Source organism: Pogoniulus pusillus, chromosome 11 (assembly GCF_015220805.1).
Source record: "Pogoniulus pusillus isolate bPogPus1 chromosome 11, bPogPus1.pri, whole genome shotgun sequence".
NCBI classification, from domain to species: domain Eukaryota; kingdom Metazoa; phylum Chordata; class Aves; order Piciformes; family Lybiidae; genus Pogoniulus; species Pogoniulus pusillus.
In genome coordinates, this window is record NC_087274.1 from 8956166 (window position 1) to 8969375 (window position 13210).

General features: G+C 48.5%; 1 protein-coding gene across 2 annotated transcripts; it reads right to left on the reverse strand.

The window, feature by feature from the left end:
• Nucleotides 1-3199: 3199 nt before the first annotated feature.
• Nucleotides 3200-7581, reverse strand: UTS2R (urotensin 2 receptor). 2 transcript variants are annotated; one of them, XM_064151755.1, is made up of 2 exons: nt 7379-7581; nt 3200-4927 (listed from the first exon to the last, which is right to left on the reverse strand). In XM_064151755.1, exon 2 carries the CDS (start codon nt 4781-4783, stop codon nt 3635-3637), a length of 1149 nt encoding a protein of 382 aa, XP_064007825.1. In that variant the 5' UTR covers nt 4784-4927; nt 7379-7581; the 3' UTR covers nt 3200-3634. The 2 variants fall into 2 exon arrangements, with proteins under 2 accessions (XP_064007825.1, XP_064007826.1); XM_064151756.1 differs by lacking the exon at nt 7379-7581 and adding an exon at nt 5809-5836.
• Nucleotides 7582-13210: the final 5629 nt, after the last annotated feature.

Below are 13210 nucleotides of genomic sequence, written 5' to 3' on the forward strand. Positions count from 1 at the left end.
TAGCTGCAGTTTGCTGCTCGTTTCAGCCACCAGAGTGGGTCCCTAGCCTTTCCAGTGGGTAGGAGCTCCTCAGGGGCCAAGATCTCTGTCCTGGCTGTCTTTGGACATTCTGGCATGGTGTATTTACATCAGTACTTTCTTTGAGGCATTGTTAAGTGCTCCCTGGCTTAAGTTATCAAACCATTAGAATTTTGCCTTCTGTTACGTGGAGTTCAGCTGCTCTAGTCTATGGGACACCAGATGCCCAGGAGACAGGGGAATTCAAGACCTCCTGATGTCACCCCATAGAATCATGGAATCAGTCAGGGTTGGAAGGGACCACAAGGATCAGCTAGTTCAAACTCCCCTGCCATGGGCAGGGACATCCTACCCTAGATCAGGCTGGCCACAGCCTCATCCAGCCTGGCCTTAAACACCTCCAGAGATGGAGCCTCAACCACCTCCCTGGGCAACCCATTCCAGGCTCTCACTGCTCTCATGGTGAAGAACTTCCTCCTCACGTCCAGTCTGAACCTATCCATCTCCAGCTTTGCTCCATTCCTCCTAGTCCTGTCCCTACCTGACAGCCTAAAAAGTCCCTCCCCAGCTTTTTTGTAGGCCCCACATAGAGAAGAAAGATCTAGCAAACAGGATGCAGGTGTAGGGGTATGGTCTGAGGTGGGCAAGCCTATGGCCATGTGTATGCACAGAACCCTTTCACACCCAATTCAGGTTATGTTTATGCATAAACCAGTTCTTGGGTCTTGGACTGCTAAAATGTTGCTGCAAGGAGGAGTAAATAGGGCACAATGTTTTTTTTATAACTGTTGTTAATCAAGAGATTCATCTGTGTCTTGGAGGGGACAGTTCCTTCTTTGGACCTCACTGTGTTTATATATAGTAGACCTTGGTGGCTGAGTTGCTGTTTGGCTTCAAGAAGAGGACAGCTCTCTAAGCGTGGCTGATGCCCTGTAAACGTACTTGGAGATGTAGAGCTGGGGCAAATGCTGCTTGTGAGCTGATCACAGCAATGCTTTTACCTGTAGACTTGGGATAATGCTCTCTTATTGTGCTAAGTTGAGATGGATGGGTTTTACGGAGCAAAACAAAACCCATCCCGGGGTGGAACTTGAAAGGCTTGAATGAAACATCTCACCGTTCAAAGATGACCCGGTGTTGATGGAAACATTCCTTGACTTGTAAGTGTCTTCTCTCTTCTTTGTTGTGCTAATTTGCCAAAGTCCCTGCTGAGAGCACAGCACGGGCTGCAAACTCGACTGTGCAGCCCAGGGCTGAGGTTGTGTTCTTCCAGGGAGGCAGAGAACCCCTGTGCCCTACCTGGAGACCAGCTCATTTCTCAGGGCATGGCAGGACTTCTGGCATAGCCTTACTTCCATAACACATCCTCATGCTGCTTTCAGAGTGCTTGTTGCACCTGTAGAGCTGCGTCATGCTTTTCACAAGCATTTTCTGTAAGACGTGTTGTTCTGTGGTGGGTTTGGAGAAGCTAATCAGAGCAGTTCCCCTGGGGACAAAGGGCTGAATCCAGCTAACTCTGGCCACGTATCTGATCTCATGTCTCTTGGTAACAGTTCTGCATTGCCCACATAGGTGTGTAAAGCCTGGATGAGTTGCAAATTGTCCTCTCGGTTTGACTCTGGTTTTAGAAAGGGGCACTGTGCTTTCTAAAGGCTCAACCCACAGTAGCTTTCCTTCACAACCAGGGGAACTGCTCATGCTGAGCTTGTCTTGAGCTGTCTGACTCAACCCCTCCCCCCCAGAAAAACCCCAATGTAAAACAAACCAAAAGAGGAGGGCCAACTTTACATTCTAACCCGTGATAAACAATAAGTGGAAAACGTGTTCATGAATATAGCAAGCCTCTTCAGCTTCCATCCATGGGCTCCTGCTTCCTCACAGTGGGGTGAGTGATGATTTACCCTTTCTGATAGGCTTTGACTAGTGTGTCTCCAGTCTGAAGTAGGCTGACAAGTACTGTCAGTGTAGGAAACAGCCAAACAGAGGGGTATTACTGCCCCTCTGAAATCAGGAAGTGACTAATCCTGGAGCAGGACTTGCTGTCCAGTGCACTGCAGTGCTGGTAGGGCCCTCTGTGCTGCAGAGTGGCTGAAGATGGTGTGCTCGGAGGCTATTTGGAACACAAAGTGAGGGGCTTCCAGTTCCTGAGACAGTTTAGCATTAAAAGCACATGCGCACACATCCTCTTGCATGACATGTACAGTCTTCCCAACACATAACAAACTTTAAGCCTGTGTATGAAAGAGACAGTTTCTTTTCCATGTGTATCACATGGATGCAGAACTTAGCTTTCACCATCCCCACAAGCAATGACTCTGTGTAAGCAGAGTTCACTGCCAAATGGCAGTGTCATGCTGCAGCTCTGAATTTACTCCCAAGTATTAATTTGCTTCTAATTCTGTAACTTGGTTAGACTTGTGCTGGCATTGCACCACTTCATCCCTGCTAATGAGGTAACTGGGCTAATGCAAGCAGAGGGCTCCTGTATGGATGTTGGCAGCATCCCAGGGAAGGTACTTTTAGACTCATCGGGGAAGCGCCAGACATCATGGAGGATCTATTTATACTAATCATGCTTTATCATCAGTGAAAGCCAGGGCAAGCAGTGTTCTGGGTGCAGGCAGGACCAGATTCACCTTTTGTAGCAGTAAAGCAAAATAATTTCCTGTGAAGGGAACAAGTGATCCCAGTAACAGTGAACCAGCACTTTTACACTTGAGAACATCAGAGACTTCAGGTTGCACAGCTTCATGAAATCGCATCTCTTCACCACCCCACCACTCCCTCTGTCCTTTCCTCCTGGACTTGGTGATGTAGGTCTGGTTCCACAGGCTGGATGTTGCAGTTTGTAGATGGATGCCCTGATAGCAACATCAGAGGTTCCCAGTTCCTCCTTGTAGGAGTGCAGAGGGCAGATACACTCATTCAGGACAGATGATTTTCCCTCACATCATGTGTTTGGGGTCAGCATATTAGGGGATGCTGAATGTTCCCTGTGGTATTGTCATGAACTGACATGAACCATGCTGTGACTCCACTACAGACATTTAGGTGAAGGGACAATCAAGCCCAGTGCATGAGTGTAGAATAAACATATGACCAAACCCAGGGCAAGCATCCCTGGATATGCCTCATCCATGTTGTCCAGTCCTACCCCAAATTCAAACTGGATTACAGGTCACAATGTCAGCTGCTTTGCCTTTATTTCATTATTTTGAGTCCTCATACAACTACAAAAGTAGCTTTACTGCTAAAGGAAAGAAAGAGCAAACTACAGCCATTGCTGGGTAACAAAATTCTAAGCTCTGGGAGACAGCTGATGCTATTAAAAACCATGGCCCTGCGACAGACTTTCATGACTGATGGCTACTTGAGGAGAGATACACTATAAAGGATAAAGATGAAAAGCAAAAGGCTGTTTGGGTAGGTGTTCAGCTGAATGCTGCTAGCATCAAATCAGTGGCACTGAAGAAAAGGAGAGCAGACATATGGCACAGCCTCTGGGCTCACTGTGTGCACGTGATGGATCTGCTGAGGCTTTGCCTTTCCAATGTACACTTTAAATCAAAGCAACACCAAAGTCGATACTGATTGTTCTTGGAGATCTATTTTACCTTCAGGCATTGCTGTTTCCCAAAGGAGCGTGAGCGAGAACGTATGTCTCTGTGCAGTGCTGACTGCTGGTGGACAGGGACCTCCCTGAAATCCTCTGAAAACGATTCCTCCTCTGGAAGTAGCCACTGCTGCTGCTGAGGGACCGCTGCCTGTTCTTCAGGTACTCCCGGTAGTTCTTGGTGAGCAGGGTGTAGAGGAAGGGGTTGATGCAGCTGTTGCTGTAAGTCAGACAGGTTGTCAGATAATTAATGTTCTTCATCACCTTGGGGGACAAAGTGAAGGATTCATAATACTGGAAGAGGAGCTGCCATATCCAGAAAGGCAAGAAGCAAGCCCAGAACACCAGCACTATGGTGAAGATTAAATAGAGCACCTTCTGATTTGGCAGCCGCTTGGTCTGCTTGAAGGATGCTGTCTGTGACACCCAGTAAATCCTAGCCAGTCGGATGTAAAGGTAGCCAATGACTACTCCTGGACCCACGATGCTGGTACCAAAAAGGATGGTGAGATAGACTTTGTAGGAAAGCTTGCTCCAAGTGGGCAGGCAGATGCTTTTGTTGTCCCTTTGTACCAGCTGGATCATGATGAGCATTGGGAGAGTGAGCAGCAGTGACACCATCCAGATAACAACAGCAATGGCCTTTCGGTAGCTCTTGGACCTCTTCACTGTGTCCAGGGGCTTCAGCACAGCAAAGTAGCGCTCTGTGCTCATGACTGTGAGGGTGAAGATGCTGGCATGCATAGTGAGGAAGTCCAGACTGAACAGGATACGACAACCAATGTCCCCAAAGTACCATTTCTGAATGAAGTAGGTCCCAACGATGAAGGGGATGGTGAGAAGGTAGAGCAGGTCTGCCAGTGCGAGGTTGATGATGTAAATATACATGGAAGCAGATGATCTCAAGTAATGGCACATCACTAGCAAGGTGTAGACGTTGCCTGTCACCCCAATCACACACATGAGGGAGAGGATTGTCCCAATGGTGCAGATGGCAATCATGTCCTCCATGGAATCGGTGGCTGATGTGCCATCCCCTGTGGCATTGGTGGAGACATTGAGTCTGATTCTGAACAGGCTGCCCTCACTTGTATCTGTCACCGTGTAGGGAGTTGCAGGAAAGTGGCTCTCCAGCTCATCAGTTAGAGACATCCTCCTGGCTTTTCAATGCCAGAGGCTTTGCTCATGCCACAGGGGTCTGAAGATCTGTTCTTTCTGCTCTGAGAAATGCAACTGCTGGGAGATGGTCAAGCATTTCTTAGTGGGATCTTATCCAAGGAAGATCTGCATTCTTCACTGCAAGAAAGACATCAGAAACCAACATGTTAGAAATCTGGCAGAGCAAACCAAATTACCATTTAGCAGTTAGCTGTCCCTGAGCACTGTCTGCATGTAGTGAAGATCTTCTGTACTGGGGCCACTCATATGCAAGGTTCATGGTATCATTACAAAAGCACAGCTTTGAGGATCTCAATGTGTCCATGGAAAAGAGACAAAAGAGATTCTGTGGATCATTGCGAATCCTTGCTGCAATCCTTAAAGACAGTTTGGAGTTGGAGTGAAAAAAGGTGTCCTTCCTTAATTCTTAAACAGAAACCTATGGATCTAGCAGCATGATTGCTTAAACCTCTTTGCTAAGCTCTTAACTCTGCAGGAGTAAAAGACCCCCCAAAAGGGAAAACAAACTTTAGATTTACCATGTGCAGGTCAACTGCCTATTATGTGTGATCCACTCAAAAGTCCTGTCCAGCACTTCTGCAGTGTTTTCACAGAGCATCTTTGCTTGGGTGAGAAACTCCTGCTATGTCCTGACCTGCAGTTTCGATTTGTATTTGAGTGATGGAGGAAAGAGGTATTTTATAACTACAGAGAGAGGTGCAGGTTTCACTCTGGGTTTTAGGTGTCTGTACAGAGAGGCTTTTTTCATGCTATCTGCTAAGTGTGATCCCAGAGATTTTCACATGTCCGTGCACAGATATATTTCAGACAGACCTGTCTGTGAATCTGTCTAAACAGCTTCATGCAGCAAGGTGTGAGATTGCTCTGCAGCAGGTTAGGCAAGCAGTCACTCTGTGCACAGCTTTTGCTTAGCTCAAGCACAACACTATACAAATCATGATGGTGTTGCTTTGAATTTATACTGGCTCTAGGTGCAGGCAAAGGGAGATCAGACCTACCTGACAAAAACACTGAAGAAGTGGCTAAAATGCTCAGTTCAAGGCATACCAAAAGCCTATGCCAACCTGAAGGGCAATGCACATACAAGTGCCTTTGCACTGTGTGTTTTATGGATCTCGGATTGTCTCCTTGTTCAGAAAATGATGTGAGAAGGGGTGCTGGATCTTGCAGGGCTCAGCAAGCAAAGTTCCCTCTGACTTGTTGACTGGGCAGGTTGGCTTCTTAATAACCTGGGAATTTGCAGCTTTTTCTGGAGCATTTGATGTCCCTTTGTCTTCACACCAGCTCTGGCTTCTTTGCTTCTTTCCCCAGTAGCACCTTGTCAGCAGGGTTACAGCACCAGGCCCTCCACTGCTACCCTTGTGACCTGGCAGTAACCTCTGTAGCACTGCTACCCTTGTGACCTGGCAGTAACCTCTGTAGCACATCCTCTTCATGACATGCCCTCACATCTTCTTCCCATTACTACCTGATGCAAGTAATGGGTGCCACAGAGACATCATGCAAAAACTGCCCATAAAAGAGGGTATCCAGTGCAGAGGGAGATTTTTCCTTGCTGAACACTTGGGATAGAGGTGCAAAACAAAGAGAAAACCCACAACAGAGAGAGCTCATCTCCCCCCCAAGTCCTTTGGGTACAGGTATCCAAGGGGCAGAAGTGAAATATGGTTCTGCAGTAGCTGGTGCTCCTTCAGGAGATTTCTCCTCTGAGTTGGTCTCCAGCAACTTTCTTGGACCTTGCAAACCCAAATCTGTCTCCTTCCTTTCATACTGTGCTGTTTGGTCTTCTCCTGCTCAATTTTGGACATGTGTAGCCAGCCTGTCCAAGCACCGACTTGCTCCCTCCTTATCCACTTCATGCCTGAGCTGTGCTGGCAGCAAAAGCGTCACAGATGAAGGAGTCATGGATGCTGGGGAGCTCTACCTGCTCCTCTGCCACATGATCTTGATGCCACTGGAGCTCTTGATCACAAATGAAGGGTTCTGCATGGGATGCTCCAGCTGAGCCTGGAGCTGGAACTATCAAACTCAGGTGGATTTTCCATGGCTCAGATACTGTCTTCTTCTGTCTGCCTCACTTTGTGTTCCGGGCACTTGCAGCAGATCTCTGCTGTGCATGTCTGTGTGGTTCCCTGGCGTGACAGCTCCTGCCGGAGAGAGCTCCACACACTGCAGCTCCCTGCTCTGCTCCTCTTCCACTGAACCTGCGCTCTGCTTCATTCATAAAATTGCTACAGCACTAATTCAATTCAGATACTGCACCTGTCTGCAGACAGAGCCCACAGCTTGGCAAGTCCTCACTTACATAGGAAGAAAATCAAGCAAACTGGGCAAACCTTGCATCATTTTGATGTTGCTGTCATTGCTGCACTGGTACACAAATGCCCGCGCTCACACACATGCACACACACAATAGAAAGCTTCTTGTTCCATGCAGCCGTTCAAGCACCTCACAGTCTAAGCGACCTGCCTAGCCAGCACTGCCTTTCCCTCTACATTATCATCACACACGTGTTCCATGCACATTCCAGTAGCTGCAAAACATAAACCAATCCCTTCAGTTCAAACCTGGCTTTTAAATCCAGCGGATGAAGTTTCCTATAAGAAATAAAATAGAAGTTAATCTAGCAGTAGTAAAGCTGAAACATAAAAAAGGGAGGGGGAAAAAAGAAAGGGAAAAAACAAAAGGAGAGAGTCCTCTTTCATGGGCAGAGAGCGAGAGGTGCCTGTGCTCTGTCGCATCTGGGAAGGCAGCGGCAGGAAGGGAGCGTGCTACCTAGCCAAGTATGTTTGAAATCTGTGCGCTCTTAATACTCTCATTCTCCTCCCTTCACTCATGCCTGCTATTTCTGTTACTCAGTGACGTTAGGCATAGCGTGGCTTTGACTGCAGCCAGCCAAGAGCCTTTTTAAAGAAGCAGCATTTTGATAGTCAGCTCCCCCCGCCCTGCCTGGCCCGGAGCCAGCTGGGGCTGCGAGATGTCAAGGCTGATTTCATGCCAGGACCGGTGACAGGAAAAGCCTCCCCATCCCTGCTCACCCTGCACCGAAGAGCACCAATGCCTAACGGTGTCTGAGCAGAGCCATTGTGCTGGGGAAGAGCGGATGGGCCAGGGAGGGTTAAATTCCAGCTGGCTGCCCTGGGAAACAGCAGAGCTCCCAGATTTGGAGATCAATTCCAAAATGAAGCTGAAGTTTATTTGGGTTGGGTGGCATACCAACAGGCCAATGCATGTGGTGGGAGCAAGCACCACAGCATCTGAGATATTTCAGGCTGGCAGCAAAAAAATCTTGTCCAGGTTGTTTGGGATTCAGCTCGTTGCTTTTCCCCAGTGATACTTGAGGGCAAAGATGGAGAAGGATCAACCAGGCAGTTCGAGGAAGGGGCTGGCACTAAGACCTGCTGAAGCTAAACTCAGCACACTTCCATGTTCTAATCTGCATGGCTGTGCTGATCACACCACTGCTGTGCAGTTTGGTTTGATGTCCTCAGTCATCTTCTCTTCTCCAGCTGCCCTGTTTCCTCCTGGGAGGCTGTTCTGTATTTCTCATCTTGGTTCCTCATAGCTGGAAGTTAAAGCATTAGCACAATGTTTTTGGGGGTGCTGTAGGGAAAGAGAAAAATCAGGCTTCAACCATTTCATCCCAAAGCTCCTGTTGCTTATCCCAGCTGTTTCCTCCACATGGAGAGCAGCAAGTGTCCTCAGCTCTGGCTGACTCTACCTGGCATCAAAGACTTCTGTTGGTGCTCTCAAAAACCTCTCAGAAGATGCACAAGATGAAGTGGAAAAAGTTTGTCTGGCAGCATGTAAAGAGCAGGAAATGTCATTGCACAGAGTTTATGCCACAGTGGACTTTGTGGTGGCATTTGCCATTGTGCACACAGGGGGCTAGAGCTGGAAGGACCTGGGGATGGTGGCAGCTGCTGACAGCTGGTGCTGACACCTCTCCAAGGCAGCAGATGCTAATTCACAGTCTCCTTTAAAAGCTGCTCTTCTATAATGCATTTTAGTCCCACATAATACATTTTCTTGCTTACTCTGATGAGTAAGCTATCACCAGCTCTCACTGGTGATAGCTCAGTGCTGACTTCTGCTGCCTGTCTTCACACTGCTGTAAGAACAGTAAATCAGTCAGTAAAGTTCTTTTCTTCCTCTTTGTGACAAGTGTCACCAAATTCTGTGGCAAAGTCCTCATGATGCTGTTTCAGTCCCACCTCAGGCTGCTGCCTTTTTCTGCTGTGTACCATGACCCTCAAGTCTCTTCAGGCATTTCTTGACCAGAAGCATCCAGCCTCTCACAGCAGTGTGCAGCAGTGCAGTACTTTGTGTGTCACCAATTAGGGCCAGAGGCCACTGCAGTGGATAGAGCTGTGCCCTGCCATCCAATGATGGTGGCAGTGTTTGCACTGGGTACCAGTCTGCAGTTAGGGCTGCAGGACAGTCTGGTTCACTCACTGGCAGGGTAATCTGAGTGACATGAGCCCTTGTTTCTCCCGAAAATCTATCAGTGGAGCATCTGTCCTTGGATACGATGAGCTTTGTGCATATGTCTCCCATGCCTTGTCTGCTGCTGTGAGGTCCCTGCTGAGGCAGGTGAGAATGACTATCTGCAGGGTACTTCAAAGAGAAAGACTCTGAGCTAAAAGCACTGCCTGAAGTGACAAGTGTTAGATAAAAGACTCAAAAGCATGTGCCAATTTTTACAGCAAGTGTTCTGCTCTCCATGGGTTGCTTCCAGTGATGTGTCACCTGTGTCAATGAGACAGTCCCTCTCTGCGGGGACCTCTGCAACACCGGGACAAGCTCTGGGCAGCAGTGATGAATCCTGCAGAGCACAGAGTGATGGCTGTGTGATGTTCCTCTGTTGGCTTTTTGATGTAGGAACTGACTGGAGGATGTGGGTCAAGTGAGCATCGGATGTGCCACTTCATCCTAAGCAGGGACCTGTTCCCCTTAGGCAGTGGTTTCTTTGAAACCTTCTTTCATTTCCCTTCTCCCAGGCTACAGCACTTCTCTGCCCACTGTCCTTCCCCACCATGCTTGTTCCTGCAGCCATGGGCATTTTCTGTCAGAGGGAAATTCTCCTGGAAACAGCTCTGATGAAGAGAGTGAGCTTAATTCCCCTGTCAAAAGCAGCAGGGAGAGAGCAGCTGCCTGGTTTCGCAGCCGGCGAGCATGGCTTCTTGTTTCACATGCTTTCCTCTGGCGAGTTGTGATCTAAAGTAGCACCTTGCTTCACCGAGGGCTTCTAGTAGCTGAGTGTGCCACCTCTCAGTGGGAAGGGGCTGCCTACAACAAATGGTGGGGACTCAGGCTGGGGTTGAGATTGCTGAGGGTTGCTTCCCAGCTGCAGATCCTGAGTGAGAGGGCATAAGCTTTGTGAGGGGGTGTGATGGGAAGGTCAATTGCCTCTGTGCAGCTGAGCAATGCCTTCCTGTCTAGCACACTGCCTGATCTGGTGTAACTCAATTTGTCATGGGTTTGCCTCACTGTGGTGGCCAAGACTGATGGCCACAGCAAGGAAGATGCTTGTTCTGCTCCCCGTGCTGCCTCCCTGCCTGCACTCCACTGAGCTGCTCTGACAGCACCCTCCAGCACAACGAGATCATTTTCCTCTTATTCCTGGAGTACTCAGTGCTCATCAAAACCACTTTATCCTCACCCAAACTCTGCATGTGGACAAACATCTTTCCCAGATGGTTCTCACTGCAAGTACTTTGCCCGCAGTGGCTGAGCCCAGCTGTGCCATATCACAGAAGAGCCTGTGGCAGCAGCCACAAAAGGACTCGGTCACCGTGAGGCTGCAGCATCAAATGCCCAAGTGGCTTCAAGACATTTTAATTGAGCCATTGCTGCACATTTGGAGGTCTTGTAAAATCTTTCTTTGAAACAGAATGTTCCCAGTGGGCTGGACAACAGCCTCAGAAGTGTGTTGTGGCCTTTTGATGCTGTGTGTGGCTTAAGAGTGGGGATTTTTCTCTGGGATTTGAAAGCAGTGTCAAAGCCACAGATGTTTTACTGGAGAGGCAGAGGGAGCAGCATCCCTTGCACATCCCTGGCTTTTCAGACTCTAAATGCTAAAATATATGAACACCTGCATCAGTGAAAAAACCCCACCCAAAATATAACCCCCCCACTTAGTACAGAAATCAGTAGCAGGCTGAAGTGCTCTTCTGTGCCTCCAGACCCTGAGCACATCACCTGTTGATTCCCATCGGGGTGATGTGGGTTGTAGTTTTTGGCTGCACAACTGAGATGTTACAGAATCATAGAATCACAGAATGGTTTAGCTTGGAAGGGACCTCAAAGCTCATCCAGTTCCAACCCCCTGCCTTAGCAGAGACACCTCCCACTAGAACAGGTTGCTTAAAGCCTTATCCAACATGGCCTTTAACACCTCCAGGGAGGGAGCATCCATGACCTCCCTGGGCAACCTGTGCCAGTGTCTTGCAACCGTCACTGTAAAGAAATTCTTCCTAATATTCAGTTTTTAAATCTCCCCTCTGACAGTCTAAACCCATTACTCCTCATCCTGTCATTCTGTAATGAACACGGTGTCCTATGGTATGGAATATGTCTTTGGCCAGTTGGGATCAGCTGTCCTGGCTATGTCATCTCCTGACTTCTTCCCCTCATGGCTTGCTGGCAGAGCACAGGAAAGTGAAAAATTCTTGACTTAGGTTAAGTCCTACTTAGCAACAAGTAAAACATCAGTGTGTTATCAACATCAGTCTTACACTACATCCAAACCATGGCACTGCATCAGCTACTAGGAAGAACATTAACTCTCTCCCAGCTGAAACCAGGATGTGTTAACCTAGCTCTGCCCAGGTTCTTAGACTCATAGAATGCACTGGGTTGGGAAGGGCTTCCAAAGGTCATCTAGTCCAACCCCCTTGCGGTAAGCAGGGATATCCTCAACTGGATCAGGTTTCTCAGTGCCTCATGAACCCTGACTCCCCTCTCTCTGGGCAACCTCTTGTAGTGTTCCACCACCCTCATAGCGAAGAACTTCTTCCTAATGTCCCACCCTGCTCTTTAAAACCATAGCCCCTTGTCCTAGTGCTGCATGCCCTTAGATACAGTCCCTCCCCATCCTTCCTGTAGGCCCCCTATGGGGAGGCTGCTATAAGGTCTCCCCAAAGCCTTCTCTTCTCCTGGCTGAACAGACCCAAGTCTCTCATCCTGTCTTTGCAGGAGACATGCCCCAGGCCTCTGATCTTTTTTGTGACCTTCCTCTGGACTGTCTCCATCAGGTCTATGTCCAGGTGAGGTCTCCCCAGAGCAGAGTAGAGGGAGAGAATCACCTCTCTATCTGCTGACCATGCTACTTTTGCAGCACTCTTCATTTGTCTTTAGCTGACTCTTCTGAATGAAATGATTCTCCAGGCTTGCACATTGAAAGTCAGGAGCACAGACAGGCTGGTGGGGCTGGCAGCATGCTTTTAAGCAGTTGCTACTTGTGCAAAGCATGTGTCCAGCACAAATGAGAGACAATGGGCACCTGCTGCATGGGGTGAATGATGGTTGCACAACCCATCGTTGTTATGAGCCTTTAAACACCTCAAGTGTTAACTACAAGCAAAACATTCAAGGATCTCAGTGACTTCGAGCTAGTTGTGCCAGCCTGCCTTAGTAGCACATGACTCACTGCAATTAGCTATCCCTCAGCCTTTTGCAAAGAGGCCCTCGGTGACCTGTGCTGACCCTGTCTGAGTGCCAATCCCCTTGAGACATTATCCAAGGCTGATCCAGAATGATGTGCCACAGCAACATCTGGCTGTGCAACGTTGCAAGAGCTCCTTATTTCTCACTCGTGGACAGAGATCAGTGGGAGCTAACAGCACTTCCTTCATCAGAAGTAGGGAGGACATCGTTTTGCCTTTGCTGCCTGTGCCAGGTTGCAGCTCTTGCCAGCAGCATCAGTTGTTTCCCTTTCAAACTCATTTACCTTTTGCTGCTGGACCTTGTCAGGAGCTGTATCTTGCAGCTGGCTCAGCCGTGCCTGGACTTCTGCAGCACCACAGCCCTGCCCAGGGCACACTGCACAGGGACCCACTCGACTGCTGTAATTGCCTCCAATTAATTACATTGCAAAAGGCCATCAGGGTCTTTGCAAGTGCAGAGGAATGCTTGCTGATGGAACTCTGTTATCATGCAGATTGAGCTGAGAGCCTAAGGCATCATTTGGATCAAGAAGCAAACAACTTTCATTTTTCATCCAGGCTTCCTCTTCCTGAAGTCATCAGGAAACTTTGTCATTCCCTCCCTTCACTGTTGTTTCCCCCAGCTCGTTTCTGTAGCCCTGGATGGCTGAACACTCCAGGTGACTCTGCCCACTGAAAATCGACCAATTTCTTCACACTTTGCTTCTTAACTTTTAACAAGTTGTTCATTCC